The sequence below is a fragment of the Rhamphochromis longiceps genome, linkage group LG7, assembly GCF_057381845.1.
Source record: "Rhamphochromis longiceps isolate RC_006_pf linkage group LG7, R_longiceps_female_GT1.1, whole genome shotgun sequence".
NCBI classification, from domain to species: Eukaryota; Metazoa; Chordata; class Actinopteri; order Cichliformes; family Cichlidae; genus Rhamphochromis; species Rhamphochromis longiceps.
The window spans coordinates 20,289,657-20,312,752 of record NC_140563.1 but is presented as its reverse complement, the minus strand read 5'-3'; the positions used below and the strand labels follow the sequence as shown (position 1 = coordinate 20,312,752).

At 39.4% G+C, this 23,096-nt stretch overlaps 2 protein-coding genes across 2 annotated transcripts; both read left to right on the top strand.

Moving 5' to 3' along the window:
• The first annotated feature begins 1,964 nt into the window (after positions 1–1,964).
• LOC146665233 (uncharacterized) lies at positions 1,965–5,064 on the top strand. Its single transcript, XM_085411113.1, has 4 exons — positions 1,965–2,181; positions 3,186–3,193; positions 4,105–4,248; positions 4,672–5,064. Exons 1-4 carry the CDS (start codon positions 2,046–2,048, stop codon positions 4,903–4,905), a joined length of 522 nt encoding a protein of 173 aa, XP_085267239.1. The 5' UTR covers positions 1,965–2,045; the 3' UTR covers positions 4,906–5,064.
• An 8,963-nt stretch (positions 5,065–14,027) lies between these two features.
• Positions 14,028–15,286, top strand: LOC146665232 (dispanin subfamily A member 2b-like). Its single transcript, XM_085411477.1, has 2 exons — positions 14,028–14,252; positions 15,080–15,286. Exons 1-2 carry the CDS (start codon positions 14,028–14,030, stop codon positions 15,284–15,286), a joined length of 432 nt encoding a protein of 143 aa, XP_085267603.1.
• The last annotated feature ends 7,810 nt before the right edge of the window (positions 15,287–23,096 follow it).

Sequence of the window (23,096 nt, the reverse complement as noted above, 5' to 3'; positions counted from 1 at the left end):
ACCATTCAAATCATTGGATTCAGGTGTTCCAATCACCTCCATGGTCAGAGGTGTATAAAATCAAACAGCTGGCATGCAGACCGCTTCAAAAAACGTTTTTGAAAAAATGAAGTGATTTGAATTCCAGCATACTGTGATAGGATGACACCTGTGCAACAAGTCCAGTTGTGAAATTTCCTTGCTACTAAATATTCCACAGTCAGCTGTTAGTGGAATCATAACAAAGTGGAAGTGACTGGGAATGACAGTAACTCAGCCACAAAGTGGTAAACCAAATAAAATCACAGGGCGGGGTTAGCAGATGCCAAGGTGCATAGAGCGCAGAGGTTGGCAGCTTTCTGCAGTCTCAGTTTCAGCTGGGCAGCTGCATCTGCACCTTACATCACTAAATACAATGCAAAGCGTTAAATGAAGTGGTGTAAAGCATGTCGCCACTGGACTCTAGAACACTGGAGACGTTTTCTCTGAAGTGACGAATCACGTTTCTGGGTTTGGTGGTTGCCAGGGGAACGGTATTTGTCTGACTGCATTGTGCATGGTCCAGTTTTGTTCACAATAAGAATGCCCAGTGATGCCAGTTGATAAAATTGTGTACATCAGAATCTGCTTTAACTACTTTGTAGAGGTGGAGCAGCTGGCCCTCAACTCCACCAGCTTGTCACTTGGCATCGAGCCCAGTCTTGACAAGATGCTGCATGGCAGATTTTTTCTTGAAGTTTTTTAGATGAGTTTAAAGCTGGCGTTCCCAGAGAGAACCCACGCAAACATGGGGAGAGCATGCAAAATCAAAGCAGAAAGGGTGGAATCGAACTTAGCTTTGAGGCAGTGTCAACCACTGCGACACCATGCTGCCCGGTCTAGTTACTGTAGCTCAGAAAACAATCCTTTAATCTAAATCCATGCAGTATTGCATTTCAGGTAGTACTGATTTAATACTCAGTTCTTATTTCTGACTTCTTATTAAGTTCTTACTCATACGGAGATTGTTGTATCATTGTGATCATTGTGTATAAATGTTCAGTTTGCCTGTTATTAGCTTTACTAAACAAAATGTCAGCAGTGAATCTTCTCATCATCAGAATTTTGTGTTAAGTTCTTCCTGCCACTGAAATTTAATAGTAACTGATGGCCAGGAGATGTCAGCATTTGGTCTGTATAAATATTACGACACAATGAACCTTTATTAAATTAACTTTTTAAGTTAAAATTTTTTATTATGAGATTAGATTTGGCCATTTATGATAAGAGGTGCATTACATCCCCTAATCCAGTGCTCCCCAACACCCCGGCCATGGTACCAGTCTGTGAGCCGTTTGGTACCAACTCACAGACCGACTTTGGTTGAGGCTCGGGTGTGAAATTTATGGTTTTCAGGGTTCGTATCGGTTTTTATCATTATTTTTTATCAGTTTTCCTGGGTCTTTCCCCGTGTGTTATGAATAAATTTTCTTTTTTTGGTACCGGTACTGGTTTTATTTTGTTGTATTTATCCACCACACCTTAAAGGCCGATCCGTGAAAATATTGATGGACGGAAACCGGTCCGTGGTGCACAAAAGGTTGGGGACCGCTGCCCTAAACCACAGTATTTTACATTGTCCACTGAAAACTACGAATAAATCATTAATTTGAAAACTTAACATACTGTACAGTGTGTTAAGTGGCAGCTGTGTTTGTTAGGTAATTAATTGTGTCATTACTGTATTTATTGATCAGACCTACCCTACTAAGTATTTTGTCTTGCAAAACTCAAGCCTCAACAACACTGTTTTTCCTTCTTCTCCATCTCACTGGTATTTCATCTGCTTGACTACCAGGTGGCGCTCCAAACAAATGATCCCAACAGCGTCAGTGCCCCACAGACCCAGCTTCAGTTCAAGTTCAAAGTGTTTCCACACTGAAAAAAATGCAATAGGGTGGTTGTTGAATTTGCATAGAATTACTTCATATAGCCAGCATGACTAATTTAAATTTCACATCTAAACATATTTTTGTCTTTTAATTTTCACATATTCTTTAAGAATATTCATTCTTTTAGAACAAATCATGTTGAAAAGAAACAAGTTAGTCGTGTTTTATCCTCAAGCTCCGCCCCCTGGAAAGGAAAAATCGGCTGCACTGTCCGCCATTTTTGTCTCTCGCTTTGGAAAATCTACTACCATCTGGAGTTTTACACTTGAAGGTAAATAAGATTTTAAAGCTAACACACCAGTGAGAAAGAGTGTAGACCCTTTATATATGTGGACTTTTACTGGGGTGTTGTTATTTTACAGGTATGTGGGCTGTTTATCGAAAACCATGAAAGGCTAATGTTAGGCTCCAGTTAGCTAATGGTAACCGAAATTATACGATAAGCAAATTAGTAATTAACATATATAATGTGAGTTAATATTGTTTGTATATTCTTTCAGTCTAAATTAACAGACTATTACAAACTTGCATCGGTGTCTGTAGTAAGTGGTGGTACCTGCAGTGTCTTAACCATTAAACAAGCTAATGTAGGGCTGGGATATGACTAGTTTGTTGAAACATGTCTGCTGCCAATGTGACTGCTCACACATGGTAACATTACCAGCACATAGCCACAGCCGCTATAAACATGCTGAAAGGTCAATCTAGCTTCTGTAGTCAGCAGCTGGAAGACTCAACACAGACCCAAGCTTCAGTGTAACGGTTATCTAAATGTTGTGTGTCCTGTTTGTAAGCCCAGAAAAAGAAATTAAATAAAATGACGACCTTGAGCTTCAAGCTAATGTAAGCGTAATGCTATAGCATAAAGCGACTAATGCAATGATGAGGTTGTTAAATTAGTAAAAATACAGTAAATATATCCAACATGAATCATTTATATTTTTGGTCTAAACTGTAGTATCAGGTAAATGTTAAGTGGTAGGAACATCCATAACCTCAAATAACGGAACATAAATATAATTAAGTCTCACGCCTTTCACTTGTTTTAGAAGGATGTTCAGTCTTTTAAAACCAGTCATATCAAAATAACAGAAAATAGTTATGTTTTCTGTTGAAGCCCCCCCCCCCCCCCCGGTGTGTTCTGCGAGGGAAAATTCACTATGGCGGTCCGCCATTTTTTGTCTTCGCTTCGTTTACGTTTGGTGCTGAGCTTTACTTTGTCGAGGTAAACTGAAAACTACATGTTTGAGAGGAAACGAAGAGAACATCCATTAGATGGGGAAGTTTTTCTCATGAATTGCTGTTGAGCAACATAATGTAAAAAACAAGTAATTCCTTAAGTTAACTAACGATAATGCTAGCTTAAGCTGCGAGACAATATTATGTGCATTAGCTTTTTTTTCAGTGTGTGCCCAGTCACATTCGCTTGTTTTTTCTCAGTGAATACAGACTAACAAACTTGTGTCCATTTAGTTAACTGGTTGTACCTAAAATGTTTTAGTTAAACAGTTAAATAAGCTAGTTTGCCATGGGGTGGGCTCTGTGTGTGTGTGTGTTGGGGGGGGGGGGGGGGGGGGGGTGTCTTCACTAAAGTCGGTTTATTTAGGGCATGACACCAAATTGTTTTAACTGATTTATAGAGAGGCTGAGAGGAGGGCTTAAAGAGATAAAAATAATGACAATATAAATATGTTACATTAATTTTTTCTGTATCGATATATGGTGCTTATGCCTGCTGAAGGGCAGATTGGTGTTGCTTCAGAACAATTCTCTAGCGCTGTTACGTAGAGGTGTTACAGTTAAGGTTTTAATAACATTATTTTATTTACTAGTGAAGATTTGCATATGTTAGCTCACATTCTGTAAGGTAAATTTTCTGGAAAGGTCAAATTAACTAATTTAACTAAGTATTAATGAAAGACCTTGATGTGTATATGACAATAATAGATGTAGTTTCTGGGTCATTTGGCAGAACTGCAAAATGGCCAGAAGGAGGCAACTGCTGTGGTTGCAAACAGGCTTTGGGTGGTATGGAAGTAAGGGCAACTATGGAACTGCTCAGCAACATGGGACCCATAGCTAATAAATAGTAATATGACATAAAATAACAACTTTGTGTGGATGTAACCTTGTGAGATTTGAGATTTTGACAGCATTTTTATGTGACAACTTCTCTTTTTAGATAAATGCAGAGTTTAAGCGCATTACCACCATGCCACTGCAGTCCAGATTACTCTCGCAGATAGATGTGCTATCTGACAAACTAATAAAGGTCTTCAAAAGGCGAGGAGGACAAATAGGAAGAAGACTTCAGAACATTCTGGAGCCCACGGCCCAGGTAAGAAAAAAATTTATTTGTGTATACACTTTAGGGAAAATAATAATTTTAACAAAAGGCTGCTTGTCACTCTATGCCAGGAGTATGTTGAAAATCACCTGGGATCTTCACAATTTACCATGGGTGCGTTTTTGTTTTTTTTTCTTTTATCTGCATTAAGACCATGTGTGGAGTTCATAGTTGAACACCTCTCTATGCTCTGACAGTATTCTGCTTCTTTGCATGGAGATTTCACTTCATGCATTACCTTTTTAAGCATTCTGAGGACTCAAATCACATGCTGTAATGAATCCGTTTTTTGTTCACCTAATGTGTTAATGTTAACATTTTTTGGAATAGTGAAACAGATTAAAATAAGATTTGGTATAATGTTCTTTGACCAGTGTTCTGTTTAATTAAATTTTGGAATTCTGCATTTTCTAGGCCAAAGATGAAGCCATTATCCAACGATCTAATAAGGAAACAACCATGGGAATTTACATCATAAAGTCAAGAGATGGCAATGGCAGCCTTGAGGACATCGGGATAGTCCTTGAAGGCCAGAGAGTCTGGCAGGATTTGGATAACTATACCCTAGCAGCTGCAATGCTGTTTGGACTAATGTACACTTTGAACCTCACCTACCCACTGGAAAAGTATACCTTTGAGGTATTATAGAAACTGGTTATGGAGCTCAAAAGGAACAGCCTTTCAAAGAAGGCCCAGGTTTTCAGGACCAGACTGTACGATTGAACAGTTTTCCAGTTATGATGTGGGAACAACATGTTTACCTCTTCGAATATGTACCATCCTTTCTTTTAAGCCAGCACTGGTAAAGTTGCAGGACATAGTGAAACTTATTTATCTGGCACTTTTCAACTTGGGGCCTTTATTACTGCAGTTTTCACTTTTCAAGCCATGGCTCTTTAAAAAAAAAAAGAAAATTCAAACTTTGAATTTCCATTTTTCTCAATGGAAATGGTGCCTTGCACCAATTTCACCAGTTTGCAATTTTTTTCCCAAGGTGCACCACTACAAACAGATTGCATCGTCTAGTATTAGTGATTGTGATGTTTAGTGAAAGGAGCAAGCCAATACTAATCAGTTTAGGTCTCTTGGTTGTGTGCCTGTGGGTTATAATGTTATTTTAAGTCTCTTCTTTGTGTCATTTTAATAATTACACCCCTGTTGCCATATTACCTTATGGCTCTTACATTTAAAAAACCATTTTTTACATAAGCGCGATGTCACAAGGCCCCACAATGTTGAATTCAGGTTCCAGCAGATAACTTTGAGGAATGTTGTGGAATGTTTTTCAAGAGATGCATTGTACAAATATGACTCATGTATATTTTGGAAGCCTGAATTGAAAGTCCATTGTTACAACTGTGTAGTATTTTCAAAAATACAGGTCATTGTTCAAAAATGTTTTGCTTATGTCTTTGATTGAAGAAAAAGTGTACAGTACATACAGTAAGATCAGCCTTAATTTAGTTTTATTTATTGAACACTCAATTATATATTAGATTATATATTATATATTAGAAATTTGTTATAAAATAAAATAAGCTTACCATAAAATAATCTTGTCAATATAACATATAGTAGTCCAATACAATTAACACAAAAAGTTCATGTCTGATAAACAAGTGGTTTCTATAAATATTTGACCAGAATGAAAAACATAACAACAACATAAAAAAGTCATGTTCGTGTTACCAGAAAAATGTGTGCAGGTATAACATAAAAAACTAAGGTTAACCAAACATAACTTAATTTCGTGCAACCGATTACAATAATTTTTTTATGTTTATCCCACTGATTACTTTTTTCAGTGCAGATGCTGCTCCTTACAACAGCTCAGATGAAGACAGTCTCACACAGGTAACAGTGATTTAACAGGATTTGTAAGCATGTGGTCGAGAGCTACAAACTGTGACTGGGTGAGAGTGCAGTGCACAAGTTTCTGTCAAAGTCTTGTCAAAGTCTTGTGCACTGCACAAGACTTTGGGTGTGACATATTTCACACTGGAACTTAAAATGAATTTAAAAATTAAAAAAGTGACAAATAGGAGGTATGGAGCCGAACCTGAATACGGTATTCGGAAAGGCGCAAATAACGTATTTTTTTTCTTTTGCTTTTGCTTTTGATTTGTTTTTGGTTTTTTTACGAATACTTAATTCGAACAAATATTTTAAAGATATTTATATTCGCGAACAAGAGAAACTTTATATCAAAAGCTGCGTTTCCTCATGAGACCGCAATGCATGCCCGATGACTGAGCGAGTGAGTGACGTGTAAAGACGTAACTGACACACGCTGCTGCACTCAGCAACAGAGAAGGCATGGCTGAGCGAAAAAAGAATGAACTGCATCACTAGTTTTGTTGAATTGATTTTTGTACCTTAACCGGGTTCTGGAGGGAGTTTACAACTTTCAGGAAGCGGAGTTTGATCGGGAGATTAATCCATTGCGCTGCATTATCGACGTCTGCACTGGTGTGCTCTCATGTTCGCTCTGTTTATGTAGCTGTGTTAGCTTTAGACAATAGGCTGCTGACCAATGACTGTAGAAAACAGTCATTGCTGCTGACAGAGTAACGTTAACGTTCGGTTAAAAAGGTTAAAACAATGCTTGTGTAGTTGTTTCAAATTGTATGCAGTTGTGGGCGATATATGGTACGTTTAACCTTCACAGGCATGGTACGTTTAAGTTATTCTGGCTTTTGCAGACAGCAAGATGTAGGTTATAAGCTATTTAACCTATTCAACCAAATAGAAAAGAGTGTGGCTTCTGCTGAGCCATCTCTTGGTCCTCCACTGACCCTAAACAACTTGCTCAATCTCTGTGTGGAAACATTTCACAGTCAGTCCTGCAGATAAAACCAAAGTGATATGTAACTTGTACAAAATTCAAATTAGCAGAGGCAGATCTCAAACATCTGACAACATCTGCTATCCACCTCAGTGCAAAGCAAATAACAAACACAGTGGGAGAAATGATTTGCCTTCATGTGATGCCCTACTCAGTAGGGATGGGTATTGATAAGATTTTAACGATTCCGATTCCATTTTCGATTCTGTTTAACGATTCGATTCTTTATCGATTCTCTTATCGATTCTTTTTTTTTTTTTTTAAAAGGAGAACACTAAGGTCGATTAGCTTAGAACTTTGTTTTATATCTTCTCTTTGAACAAGATAGAAATTTAGGAGTAACATGGCCTTACAAACCCAACAGTGAGATCTTAAGAGATCCAGCCTATGGCTCTTCAATGGGGTGTCACAGGGTCCCCAGGAAAAAAAATTGTAAATGTAAAATAATAAAATAAATATTCTTCTGTAGCAATAACAAAGTATAACATAAATTGTTCTGTGGCAATTACACAAGAATATCCAGTAATGTCCTTGCCTACAATTAAACACATTCACTTACCAAAAATCGGGGGCATCTGCTGTGGCAAATGGGTGCAAGCCTTTGACCACAAACTTAGACACTGCTCGGTGACATTCGTCTATCCTGGCCTGAAAGGAGACGCTACCGGTAGACTGCAGCGAGAACTGCCAGCGAGCGCCAGCCAGACTCTGTCTCTCTCATCATGGTCACCTACATGTACAGTAATGGCAGGTCTTGTAATAAGGCAGATCGCGCTAACATAATATGCACTGTTAGTTGATTATTTACCTGCCGCATTAACGGGAGAGGACGTGCAAACGTTACCGCTGCTGCTGGGTTGAGAGTCACGAGTCCGGAGCGGAATTAAAAACGCGTGTCATCGCGTGTTTTGTGAGCAAATGCTTTTGCATATTCGTAGTGTTTCCTCCCTTAAATGAAATATCTACTTTGCAAGTTGCCCTGTTGTCATCGGTTCTCATAAAGTATAATCAAACTTTTGAGCGTTTGAGCCGCTTAGGCGCCGTGTTTCCTGCCAGGTAAATGACGCTCCGCAACGTGGTGACGTCATTCGGGGCGACTGGAATCGATAAGGGAATCGTTTGCAAAAATGGCAAACGATTCCAAGGAATTGAAACAGTGGGAACCGGTTCTCAACAAGAACCGGTTTTCGATACCCATCCCTACTACTCAGTAGTGGAGGATAAAGATTTTCACAAACTTCTCAATGTGGTTGCACCTCGATACCAATCTCATTGGCATTTCTCTCGCACAGTTATACCACAACTTTACCAAGAAGCGAAAACAAAAGTAAAAGAAGCTCTCTCAAAAATTGAGGTGAAATTTGTGCACTGCACGTCTGAGATCTGGATGAGCAAAATTTCCACAAATGCATATCTTTCTCTCAATGGCCACTGGATAGAAAGCAAACAGAGTCCCCTATGAATAGATGAAGATAAACGTGTGACAGCACTTCTCAAGATGGAGGTTCTTAATGGAGATCACACAGCAGCCAACATTCTACCTCACCTCCAGGCCGCTGTGAAACAATGGCAAGATAGTGTTGGAGCATAAATTATTTTGAGTATTTTGTCACAGATAATGCCACTAACATGGTTGCACCAATGGCTGTGGTGCACATTATGTGTATGTCTCACACCTTACAAATAGCGGTAACAGCTGGTCTAAAAGAGTGCCAGGGAGTGATCAATGTGATATTGATTGCTCCCAAGATCATTGGGTTTGTACACAGATCAAACAAAGCTGTGAACAAACTTCACAAAATCCAGGAAGAGCTTGGCCTTTCCAAGAACACTTTGGTGCATGATGTGTCAACCAGGTGGAATTCCTCCTTCCACATGCTCCAGCGGCATGATGACAAGCAGAGACGACCACACCATCATTGATGGTAATGTCATACCATCAATGGGAACTAGTGCAATTATATAAGAATTTCTTTTATTTATGTATTATTCACATTATTTTATTGTATAATGCCTTAGTGCCACTGGATTTTAGCATGTCTCACACTCATGCAGCTAAACAGATGGTGGGGGTCTGGAAAGGAAGTTGGGGAAAGCAGACAACTCCACAGGAAGAGTCTTTTGTCTCTTTGTTCCTGGAGAAGGTATTTCACTGAGAGCCATGCTAGGCTCAGAGAGAGACTCTGCTGACCGTCTGCCCCGCAATCATGCATCCTCTCCACCAAGCTTGGTTTTCTGTGCTTTGTTTTGATTAAAGAATGTTAGCTACCGCTCACCACTTGTCTGCAGGCTTTATTTAATGGAAAACTTCCACAACACAGGCCACTGTGAAAACCATTGACAACCATTTGAGGAGGCCACACACACCCTGTGTGAGGATGTGGCTTCTCTGTCTTCTGTTATCCCTTGTGTGCAGGCTCTCAAGACTGCCTTAACAAACTTAAAGGTGAATGTGGATGTACAGGCTCTTCCAGAGGCACTTGGTGACCACATTGCAGTCTCAGTTGGCTCAGCGTTTCCAGGTTGTCTTTGATACTCCTCAGGTCATTACTTTAAAGCCACCCTACTGGATCCCCAATTTAAGAGCTTGCCCATGTCACTACTTAGTACATCAGAATTTGACAGGCTCAAGGCAGATGTGGCTGCAGAGGTGGATGCAGAACTCCAAGCGGATGATGTTTCTGGGGTACCTGAAGTTGCCAGCTCATCTTCAGTTGAGAGTGAGACCAGTGGGCAAAAAAGCCTCTTTTGGGGGGCAGTGCACAATCTTGCTAAACCAAAAGCCAAATCTGCCTCATATGGTGCTTAAGATAGTTGAGAACTGCTTAGCTGAGGACAGCACTGAATCACTGACCTCAGATCCTGCAGTGATCTTCTGGTCAAAAATGATGCAGCCACAGAAAGCCCTGGCTTATATGGCAATGAAATATCTCACCTGCCCCCCAACAAGTGTCCCCTCTGAGAGGATCTTTAGCACAGCAGGAGATATTGTGTCCCCACATCACTCCAGACTCCCCTCACATGTGGAAGAGCTTGTGTTCACAAAATACAACATGGAGAAATTTAACTGAGAGTATGTTGGGAGAAGATATCTTCTTCCAAGTGAAATATGGTTAAGTTATGGTTAACATAAAGCATAAAAAGGGGTTGATAAAGTCTAGTTCTTGGAATTCTGTGCAGTAGAAAGAAGCTCTTTCAGTATTTCATGTTTTAGTAAACATGTTTGTGCTTTGTGCATCCACTCAAACATCACTACTTAGCCATCAAACCACAGCAAAAAAAAAGTATGAAGGTTTATGGTGAGATTTAATTTCCATTGTGGTTGGAAACTGTGAAGAAAAAACAGGTTGCACCAAATGCAACAAGTGCATGACTTTTAAAGTTCCTGTGTGTTGGTAAAACCTGCAGAAGCACGTACACAAACTGTTACCTTTTCTATTGTGGTGACTGTGCTAACCGCTGAGTAACTGGCTGCATGTGCTACAGACTGAAAATGCACATGATATACAGATTATACACATTCAAGATGTACTTTGCACATCATTAAAAGACTCTTTGTTTACTGGTGTTATATTATCTTACTTCTTTCAAAGACATTGTTCTATAGTCACTTATTTCTTTTGCAAATAATTATTTATTTATTTTTATTACTTATAGAGAAGATTAAAAAAAAAAATTCTACACATATACATACTTCTCTTCCGCTCCTGTTCTTTCATGCAGTACCACAGTTCCTCTCTTGGGACCCTATCATCTGCTTTCTCTAGATCCAAAACAACACAATGCAACTCTACCTATCATTCTCTATATTTCTCAATCTGTCTTCTCTCTCGGCTCTTGACGGAGGCGGTCTCATCTTCTCCCTCTCCCTTATCTTTCCTGCTAGCTATCTCCATCCCTCAGAGATCTCTCCCTCTCCCTGTCCAGGATGTGTTCATCCTCATTATTGATTTGATCAATGGTCTTTGATCACTGGACTTTGACCAGTAGTTGTTGATCAATGGTCATGAGAATTTGGATATTAATGATCAAAGAACTGACCTCCCAGCCCATTTCATTCAGTAGTGCTAATTACAGTCATTGTGCATGAACAGAATCAACCTTTTGGGACTTCCATTGTACTTGTGCGTGTGTGTGCATTTTTTCTTGCCTAACATATCCTAATAGAGTGATTCCCAACCTTTTGGAGCCACAGCCAGGGTTGGTCAAGTTACTTGAAAAAAGAAATTAGTTACTAATTACTGATTACTTCTCCAAGAACGTAATCCTGTTACTTTACAGATTACTTATTTTCAAAAGTAATTAGTTACTTTATTACTTATTTACTTTTTAAAAACCTGAATACGTAATAAAGCAATAGATCTTTCAGCCCAAGTCTATTTTTTCTTCATAATCCATCATATAAAATTGAATCAAATGAAAAAGTCTGTTTTTAAAACATGTTTTATTAGTTTTAATATTTTAACTTTATGCACATTGCATTAAGCAAAAATTAAATTATATGCAACAATCTTTGACTGGAAGAAATTTGTTTAACATTTTCTGCATATTCCAGCATCTTTTCACGAAAACAAACTCAAAGTACTTCCAAGCTTTAAATGCTGCATGGCCGTACTCTCTCCCACACTTCATATTATCCATTGTTGATCTACACACTGTTGCTGCCACGGACATGGCGGGTTCGTGTGTCATTGTCATGAGACACTCTCAGAAACAAAATCACGGTTTAGTAATGCAGTAACACAGCGTGCTTACGGGAAAGTAACAATAATCAAATTACTTTTTTGCAATGGTAATCCTTTGGTTTACTCATTACTTGAAAAAAGTAATTGGATTATAATAACGCATTAACGTGTTACTGTCCATCTCTGGCCACAGCACATATTTCACATTGGAAAAATCACAATTAACCACCACCAAACAAACATGTTACGAAAAGCATTTTAATTGAAATATAATGTAAATCTACTCTCAGTCTACTCAATTTACCTAACCTAGGATTGTTTACTTAAACACAATGTTCTTGCAGGAATTGAAGAAAGACACCTCAACAACTCTGAGTCTCTCTCTTTGATCATCTTCATAGCAGTCATGCTAGTTTTAAGTGCTTTCTCACTAATCTTGGTTGTTTTTCTCATTATTGCTGCCTGTTTCTAAGTCTGGATCATGTGTTATGTTATGGCTCCACTGCCCGTGGGTTTACCGTTGCACCATTCTGGTTGCCAATATATTTCTAATTTTCATTATTACAATCACTATTGTGTATATATGGGCAAATGCATACATTAAAAATATGTCATTCAGCAACAATAATTATCCTTATACAAAGGGAAAAAAGGAAAAACCCGAGTATCAGATTAAATATCATATTACAGGTTGCGTGAGGCCAAATCACCCACAAAGACATTTAGATTTAAAGTTAACCAGCAGTGCATCCTGTAGGTCAGATATGGGTGAACTGACTGCTATAAAATCATGTGGTTCACCAACTGCTACTGTGGAGAGAAGTGATGCTGGGTTTAACACAGTACATCTTTTTCCTGTGCTGTTTGTGTCATGAACAGAGGTTCTCACGAAAGGAGCCAAAAGCAGACTCAACACAAATTCCGCAGCGAACTATAGCAGAATTAACACGAGCCAAAAGACTAAAGCAGATACAGACCATAGGCGAGCCTAGTTACCACTATAGTGACTGAACAGACTGGCGTGTAGCAGCAGACCGTGCTGGCTGAAGTAGTACTCCTGTGATTACCTGTGATGGAATTCAGGTGTGATGCTGGTGGCCCTGCCTGAGGGCGTAGCCAAAGAGCCATCCAGAAACATTCTCTTGCACGACTGCTCCTACGGGCATGACAGTTTTGCATTTTTCAATAATACATGACGCACCCTCCAGATTTCCAGCCACCTTCCAGTGTCTTCAATAGTAATGTGGTGCTGAAAACACCGTGTTATGATTTTAAGAGAGATCTGTATTTCCATGCTTTTATCTATGGTCAAGTCTTTTATTACCCAGACACATCTCGTCACCAGCTGGAAGAACTGATGCTGCTGTCTCCCTCAAGCTTTATACCTGCATGTGTGAGTCTCAGGCTGGTTGTTCCTTACAATGCCCTCCTGGAGGCCTGACCTCCAGTTTGCTGAAAATGTGAGCGTCATGTCAGACATCAGCAATTATTTAATTATAATCTTAAAGAAGTCCAGCACTACTCAGAACATAACTAATGCAAACAGAAACCTTGAATTCACTCCCACCATTTGAATGCAGCAAAGCTCTTGATAATGCTTTTTAAAAAAAAAATAATCTGCATTTACATGAGCTTTGCACTTGGTATTTTTCTTGATCATTTTCTTGATCATTTTTGAACAGAATGATTCCACGTGTTGCTTTAGAATATGAAATTGCATTATCTCTTCCTTGCTAATGTCCAGTGTTAACGAATTGATTTAGAGAGTTCCACCCACTCTTGTATGGCTTGCATGCAAATATTTCCTCATGTCTTCCATCTGATGTGCAAAGTTGATGATTTAAGAAAGTGCAAGTACAGTGAAGTACAGCTGTGAAAACCGATTTGCCCTGTGCAATAATAAGAAAAGATAGTTTCATCATATCAGGAACACAATGTCAAAATAACATTTAAATCCAGTCAATAAAGGTTATTTCACAAACTATAAATGGCAGTGCTATGTATGTAAAAGGTTTCATGACTGGTAGTGCTTTCTTTGCATGTTCATATTTAGATGTGACCGTTTGATACATTCTTTGTATCGTACTTTATTTTGTAGTGATGAATGTTGTAGGTCAGGTTTTTATGGGCTTCCTGCTCCCCCCCCCAAAAAAGCTTTAAAAGCCACAACTTCTGGTGACTCTCTTGTTCTTGTTTACACCTTTCTCCTCTCTAAATTGCAGCTGAGAACAGTTTGAGCGATGTATCCTCAAGGTTACCCAACTGAAGCCGTTCCATTGCAGGCTGTGAGTTATGGCGGACTCCCTGGTCAGCCTGGAGTGGTCCAGCACACTGCTGTGAACATCACCGCAGGGCAACAAGTCATCACTGAGCGCCCCAAAGACCATATCATCTGGTCGCTTTTTTCCCTTGTCTACGCAAATCCTTTCTGCTTTGGACTTGCAGCTCTCATTTATTCCATCAAGGTGAGTTTACTGTGACACATTTTACTTTGTTAGAAATCACATCTTTTATGTGCTTGCTGATAAAAGAAGACAAAGTTATCTAAAATTTGGGGAAATTGATGTGTTACAGAAGCCAGAACCTTAAAGACGATGTGGAATAAAAAAATATATATAAACAAAAACAAATATATATGTTTTCAATAAATTAACATGCAATATGGTAAAAGGTTAAAATTACACAAAAGAAAGGAGTTCAGTTAAATGAAATAAGAGTATAAAAAAATATGCATACAAAGTACAAAAAAAATCAAAATAAAATTTAATAGACCATTACATGAAAAAAAAGAATATGATACCGGAAAGAGTTCAGCATGATAAAATCTTAAAATAAAGTGGAAAAACAAAAAATATTCAATAAAAAACAACAAAAGGAAATTAATATTCTGTCTTCATGAAATTAACCACCTGAATTTATTTAAGCAATAAATCAAACAATCGTCTTACCAAAAGTAGTAAAAGCAACACGGAAGATATCAGATGACATTAAAATGTCTGAGTGTAAGAGAGTGTAGTGGACAGTGCAATGAAGTGGCTTTGCTGAGACAGTACAGGACAAAATAAACTATAAACACAGAACAGCTGATTCACTGTAACTGTAAAACTATATAAGCTACCGTCTTTTGCATTTTGCATGTTTAAAAAAAATCTGTGCTTGCAAACAAGAATCTTAATATTTTCTGTGACTATGAAAGGATTATGTTTAACATCTGATGTTCTGAGTCTCTCTGGAATTGAACATGTGTTGGACTCCAGTTTTTAAAGTGTATAAAATACTTTCATCCTTCCAGGCCAGAGACAGGAAGATGGTTGGAGATATGGATGGTGCACGACATTATGGCTCCACTGCTCGCAATCTCAACATTGTTGCCACAATCATAGTTACCACTGCAATCCTGATTACCATTATTACATTCAGTGTTATTACAGCTCAAGCAGCTCAAGCAGCTTCCTATTACAGTTACAGTAACAGTTACAGATACAACTATAACAATTAATTACTTTATAATCATTTTATAGATTATACAGTTTGTGAGGTCACATTTGTGTTTTCCTGCTTAGAATAAATTTTACAACCTTCTAGAACCTTTTAATCACATCATCTGGAAAAGAAGACATTTGACAGAAATCTTAAATGGAAGTCTTCTCTATTTCTTTACTGATAAGTTTTATTTTCATACTTTGTTACTTGATAACAATATCCTGTCAGCAAATCATTGAGAATTGAAAAGCTTCATATTTCAATAAAGGTCCCTCTATATTACTGTTTTACATGTTTGTTTGTTTGTTTTGTCTTTTTTTTCCCAACAAGTTTTATATACCAAGAGTGGGCAAAGAGACCAAGTTGTGTGTATTCCGTGTCAGAGAATGAACTGACAATGTTTCATTCATGTGCAGCTACGACTGCCACTTTGATAAGGGGAATGATGTACGTTAACGTCCCAAACTTTGCAGCTCCTGGTACGTCTTAAATGGAAGTCATCTCAATTTCTTTACTGGTGAGTTTTATTTTGAGACTTTGTCACTTGATGCAGAAATCCTGTCAGTAAATAATTAAGGATTAAAAAGCTTCACATTTCAATAAAGGTCTCTCTATTTTACTGTACTTTACACATTTCTGATTAATTATAAATTGGAGGAACTGGATGTCATCAACTGGTGACATAGATTTTTTTCATACCACGAGTGGGTAAAAGGCCAGAGTGGTGAGTTATCCTAGAAACCTAGAAATGTCCCTGGGCCAGACATTTGAAGCAGCCTGTAAGCAACAAGTAATTATAAACTTCAAACCCATATAAAGGAACTAATGAAAAAAGTCATATTTATTTATTGCTTCACTTTTAAACTTGATCACATCTGAAAGCATACACAAGAATAAGTGCATAAAAATAACTGAACTGAATCTGAAGTAGCAGTAATAGTTAAAAAAACAACAAAAAAAACCCCCAATAAATTTTGCTCATATCGGACATCTGAATGTGCACAACGTTAATGATTCAATCATACCAAAGCCATCACTGCAGAAACTCATTACATTATACCCTGATGGAACATAATTTTACCTGTAAGTCAGGCATGGCCTGATACACATCCAGTAATGTTAATATTTAGGCTACAGTTACCCTGTTTACAATAGTCGGAAAAGTTATTTATCCATTTTGTTGTTCTGTACATTGAATGGGAGCTGATTTTTATTGAGTTCATGTGAGAAAAGCCTGAATCACAACTGTATGTTGATTCAAACATAATGAGCATGACTGCAAGTTTGATAAGGGGAATGATGTATGTTTGCATCAGTCCCAAACTTTGCAGCTTCTGTGCCATGGCTACATATGACTGCATGTCAGCAAGTTTGATTAGGTTGTGAACTTTCTCTCCCTCACCTTCATTGGCTTTGCAAATCCATCTCATTGACCACAAACACTCTTTTTTTCAGATGGTTGAATATATTGCTCAGAAAGTAGACACTGACTGTGGAGCTGTATTTGTTTTTTTTTTTTTGGGGGGGGGTCTTGCCTGCTGTTGAGCAGGAACATTGTGATCTCCTCTTTAAGATCACAAAAACACTCAAGCATGCAAGCTTTATGTGGACTGTTGTGAAATGTGGAGCAAAGAGAGACTGAAGTCCCCCTGACTGCCCCTTGCCATCACAGCTGAGGGAATAAAAGGACTTGAAAAGCAGCCTTGTGTTAATAATGTGTTGAAAGTGGTCAGCGTGCAAAAACAGAGCTTTTCCCAATCTGCTAGTAAGGGTTAGATATAAGTCTGATTATATGTTAGCAGAGAGATCTGAGTAGTGAAAATTTCTGTGCAGTCTATTCTAGTTTTTGTGTGTAGACATGATCCACTAAAAATAGTGTTAAATGTTGTAAGAGTTAAACACAGAATTGTGATTCATATGATATTTTTGCTGATAGTTAATTATGCTCATACTGATCAGAACATAATCAGTAAATAAAAAGATATTTGAGTTTGGCTAAAATAATTGTGATATCATGTGCAATAGGAAATCATGGAGACTATGTCGACCTCACAGTCACTCCTTTATTTACACCACTGGGGCATGCACAACAAAAACCGACACTGCTCTCCAAAAACTGTTGCCCCCTGGTGGACAAAACCCTGTACACCCCCTGTTACATCATAACAGTAACAAATATGAATAAATATTTAAAAATGTTTATGTTTTTGACAACTACTGAACAAATGTGTACTTACAGCAAGTGTATGGTGAACCCACTGGGACCTGTCCATCTGAACTAATGACTGTAGAAAACATGGATGACCTAAAGCAGCGCACATTTCGGTGCTTTATTTCAGTGCTTTTTTTTTTCCTGAGATGTCATACACTTTGGATTCAGCCAATCATTTTACCTTTCCAAGGATAGTAGGCGGGCCCAGGTACGTACATTCTTTTAGAGCAGCACTACAGATTAAAAATGCCCAAGGCAAAGCAGTCAAAAGTCTGGCTGTACTTCACAGCATAAGATGCAAACTCAGCAGCCTGCAACAAGTGCTTTAAGGTGATACTGTGCAAAGGAGGTAACACCTCGAATCTGATGAAACACCTGGCGACGCATAGTGTTTTTTTAAAAGCCGAGAAACGCTTACTAACGCTTAATAACTTACTGCAAGACCTCACATCGAGCACATCTACTGCGGGTGGGTTGCCTGTTATCAGACGCGGAGTTAGCAACATCCCCCAAGAACCCGAAGAGGAGAGTCCTGGCCCCTAGCCCTGCCAGTGTAGCAGAAATGATGACGGATGATGATGGCAGCATCTTCTCTTCTCTGGGTGAGTAGCTTAATGTTGTTCGTGTGTAATTTACGTAGAGTAGGCTAACCACGTTATTAAATTAATGCATGTAAGGTGAACTAGCAAACACCGTCGTAGTTACATGCGGCTGTCTTCTTGTTTGATGGCAGATACTCCCTTCACCCTGGCCAAAAAGGCTAAAATGACCAAAGAAAAAGTGGCCGAAATTCATAGGGCAGTGACAAAATTTATAGCCAAAGATCTCCATCCATTTTCAACGGTGGAGTCACCATAAAAAAAAAAAGACTGCTAAAAATAAAAACATAAGAGGCTTTTGGACAAAGTTTGTGTTCTCCATTCTTTAAGCACCGGTTTGAGCACCGTTTTAGCACCGGCACCGTTTCAAAAGTACCGGTTTGGCACTGGTATCGGATAAAACCTAAACGATACCCATCCCTAATTCCCGGTTGTGCTTAGTGACATCGACCTGATTTTATGTGGTACATGGCGCTCAAAAATCTGTCAAAAAATGTTTCAGTATGTGTTATGAAAACACTCGTTGAATCATTAGTTTTGCCATATTTAGATTACTGTTCAGTGCTTTGGTGAAACACAACTGAAAGAAATTTGTATAAGTTGCAAATGGCTCAAAAGGAAGCCGCTTGTTTAGTTCTAAACTGCCAATTTCTATTTAGAACTGCATACACCTGATCTGTCTTAGTCCATTTTTACCTTGCTCAGTTTTTATATTTGCTCTTATACTTTTATGACTGTCTATGTCTAAATTTTATTTTACCATGTTTAATATATTTTTTGCTGCTATTGCTCATGTGTTTTTGTAAGGTGACCTTGAGGGTCTGAAAGGCGCCTGTAAATAAAACGTATTATTATTATTATTAATTTAGTACAAGTGTTAAATAAATGAACACAAGGCTGGTTTGGCTATGTGTAAAAGGCAGGATTAATTATTCCATAGTTAATTATATTAGAAAAATCGTTATAGCAAAAGCACCAGAAATTCATTATAGCAAACTGTTATTTTTTTGCGATATACATCAAAACGCTACGCTAGTCGACAGACAGGCATTTTTTGTTACCTCCTTGTCAAACTAATCTAAATGCAGAGGACAGTGCAGTATAGAGCAATGGTGGCATGGAATTCACTTTTACAGTTTTTGATCCAAGGAATTAACACAACAACTTTTTATAAAAAATTGAGACATGATACATTTACACAGGAATAATCCTTAGAATTTTAGGTTTTGGACATTTTATGTAATTAGTATGTTGGTCCCTAGGGACCAGTGATGGGGATAACGGCGTTACAAGTAACGGCGTTACGTTTTTCAGTAACAAGTAATCTAACTAATTACTATTCCTATCGTTACAACGCCGTTACCGTTACTAACAGGAAAATGCTGTTTTTCAACAAACAAACAGGTGGAAGCTGCGTTCAGCTTACCGCACCTTATATCAGTTATATCAGCTGTAAGTAATCTGGGCGCTACAGCTTTAAGCAGCTGCGCGCGCTCCCACAATCACTTTTTGGCACAACACCTGGAGGTAGGGGGCAAAACAATCGCAGTTTGAGTGCTGCTGTTTGACTGAGGAAGAATAAAGTGGTCGTGGCAAGCAAATCACATGACCACTTCAAGATGACAAAGCAACAAGGTGATATATACCAGTTTTTAAATTGTGTTGATAGGCCACGTAAAACCAGAGTCATGATAAACAATATATACGCTGTTTTTTCCTCAATAGTTTCATCACGTTTAACGTCTAAGGACAGCCCCAGCAAGCACTCTCTGCTTATGACCCCAAAATAAAAAAACAAAACAAAAAACAGCCCTTTCGTGTTGGTGGAAAAATTTACCATGTCGACCAATCAAAAATGATATGGCAACATGACATTTGGTTGTTTAGGAAGAGGGACAGCAGAAAAAGAGAGAGAGCGAGTTTAGAGATGTGAGAGATTTGTGACGTTTAGCGTGTTTGGAGTGTGTAGTTAATGTGTTGTCTTGTGTAGTTATAGTGTGTAGTGTTGAGGATAGTTTTTGTGTTGTGTGTCAGAACAATGAGGTGATTGTTGTCTCCAGGTAGAGAACAGGAGTGATACACCTGCTGCTGTCAGACCTGCAGGTATCAGGCTGTGATGTTCTCCTTTATAGTGGCAGAAATTGTTTTTTTGGAAGTGGCACAAATAATTTGTGTGACATCTTATCGAATGCAGAACAGCTGATTGTTATGTAAACAGTTTGAAATGGTTATAAAAAAGTGTAAAAGGTAAATGGCTGCAAATAACTTTGTTATTTGCAAAACTTGTGCATATGATTTTAAAATTGACAATTTATATTTGCATTTAAAGTTATGAAATATGATTCAGTAAACATGTTTGTGGTTGTTACTCTGATTTTATATTTTTTTGTCTGATTTCAGATCAGTTGTGTTAATACAGTATGTCAAAATGAAAACATAACTATAAATTCACACACATGAGGTTGTGGTGAAAGTATGATACCAAACAAGGCAAAGTAAATAGTTTTTAAAGGTGATATGTGAGGCAAGGAAAGGCAAGTTTATTTATATAGCACAATTCAACAACAAGGTGATTCAAAGTGCTTTGCACAGACATTAAAAAACAAAAACAATAAAAAGCATGATTTAAAATTGATTAAAAAAACAGTAGATAAAATCAGTAGTTAAAATACAAGTTTTGAAATTTACGCTTAAAAGTGTGGATTTGGTGCTTTATTCAAATGCAGCTGAGAATAGGTGAGTCTTCAACCTGGATTTAAATAAACTGAGTGTTTCAGCTGATCTGAGGCTTTCTGGGAGTTTGTTCCAGATATAAGGAGCATAAAAGCTGAATGCAGCTTTTCCGTGTCTGGTTCTGACTCTGGGAACTGATAAAAAACCGGATCCAGATGACCTGAGGGATCTGGAAGGTTCATACTGGGTCAGGAGGGCACTGATGTACACTCAACAAAAATATAAACGCAACACCTTTGTTACTGCTCCCATTCCCCATGGGATGGACGTAGAGACCTAAAATTCATTCCAGATACACAATATAACCATCCCTCCCAAACAGTGGTCACAAATCAGTCCAAATGTGTGGTAGTGGGCACATCTGCCATATTGAGATAATCCATCCCACCTCACAGGTGTGCCACATCAGGATGCTGATCTGACGACATGAGTAGTGCACAGGTGTACCTCAGACTGCCCACAACAAAAGGCCACCCTGGAATGTGCAGTTTTTTGTTCTATTGGGGGTCTGGGGACCCAGAACCGGTCAGTATCTGGTGTGACCACCATTTGCCTCATGCAGTGCAACACATCGTCGCATGGAGTCTATCAGATTGTCAATTGTGGCCTGTGGAATGTTGGTCCACTCCACTTCAATGGCTGTGCGAGGTTGTTGGATATTCGTGGGAACTGGTACACGCTGTCGTATACGCCGGTCAAGCACATCCCGAACATGCTCAATGGGTGACATGTCCGGTGAGTATGCTGGCCATGCAAGAACTGGGACATTCTCAGCTGCCATCTGCCCTGAACAATGTGAACCATGATTCATCCGTGAAGCGCACACCTCTCCAACGTGCCAGACGCCATCGAATGTGAGCATTTGCCCACACAAGTCTGTTACGGCGACGAGCTGGAGTCAGGTCAAGACCCCGATGAGGACGACGGGCATGCAGTTGAGCGTCCCTGAGACGGTTTCTGACAGTTTGTGCAGAAATTGTTTGGTTGTGCAAACCAATTGTTCCAGCAGCTGTCTGGGTGGCTGGTCTCAGACGATCTTGGAGGTGAACCTGCTGGATGTGGAGGTCCTGGGCTGGTGTGGTTACACGAGGTCTGCGGTTGTGAGGCCGGCTGGATGTGCTACCATATTCTCTGAAACGCCTGTGGAGACAGCTTATGGTTGAGAAATGAACATTCAATGCACGGGCGACAGATCTGGTTGACATTCCTTTTTTTTTTTTTTTTGGCCTGTCCCGTTTGGCTCTTTTGCCATCAGAATTGTTGTCTAAAGGCAAAGAAAGATGCCCAACGGATTTACTTTACCAAACTGACCATCCCAGCCTTGCCTTAATGGTCCATTTGATTCACCTTTTATTGTTTATTTTATTTTCACTTACTGAATACGGGACAGACTTGACTGGGGGAAAGAAGGGGAGAAAGAAAGAGGGAAAGAGAAACAGCTGAGAAGAGGGACGGGGGAGAAGGGCAAAAGACAAAAACCTACAGAACGGGCAGAGAAAAAAAAAATGCATATATCAATCACCTGGATCACCTGCTGAGAAAGAAAAAAGAAAGCAAGCAGAAGAGAACAAGAGTAATAGAATAAACAACATCACAATGATATATGGGAATATGACAGTAAATACTAAATGTTAAACATTATTGTGCAGCACATAAGATCAACAGAACACAGTGTGCTTTGAGGTAGGAGCCAAAAAGGGTGTAGTTTGTGGGTGTGATCACCCGTGTGTACACCTGTGAGCATGGACGCGCTTGTTTTTTGTTTTTTAAAAGGTTCCTTCATGTAATAATCTGCTAGAGGGTGTGGGGGGGCCACAGCCCCGTCCTCCAGGGCGTGAAGCAGGTGTGGAGGAGATCAAAACTCCAGACATCCAGAGGCCCCCAGAACACAAGAGACCAAGGAAGACCAACAGAGGGGCAGCTGCGCCACTGTCCCGGAAAGAGCTGAGGAGAGTCCCAGATGAGGGCTCACTCAGCAGCCGCGGAGCAGAAGCCAGGGGGAGTTGCACTGACGCGCCCATGAGCTCCGCCGGCAGCCAGCCGTGCCTGAGTGACCGAGCCCCAGGCCGAGAGGCCGGGGGCACCCCACCTCCGAAGTGGCCCGAGCGAGCCCCAGGCTCCAGGCCCCGATAAGCGGCCGCCAAGGAGTGAGCCGGTGTGTACCTGGACGCCCATCCCCGGACACAAAGAACCACCAACGCACCGATGTCTGAGGGGGTCCGCCACTGGCAGGGGAAGTGGTGGTAGGGGGAGATAGGCCTCCAAACCTTGGAGGGCCTGAG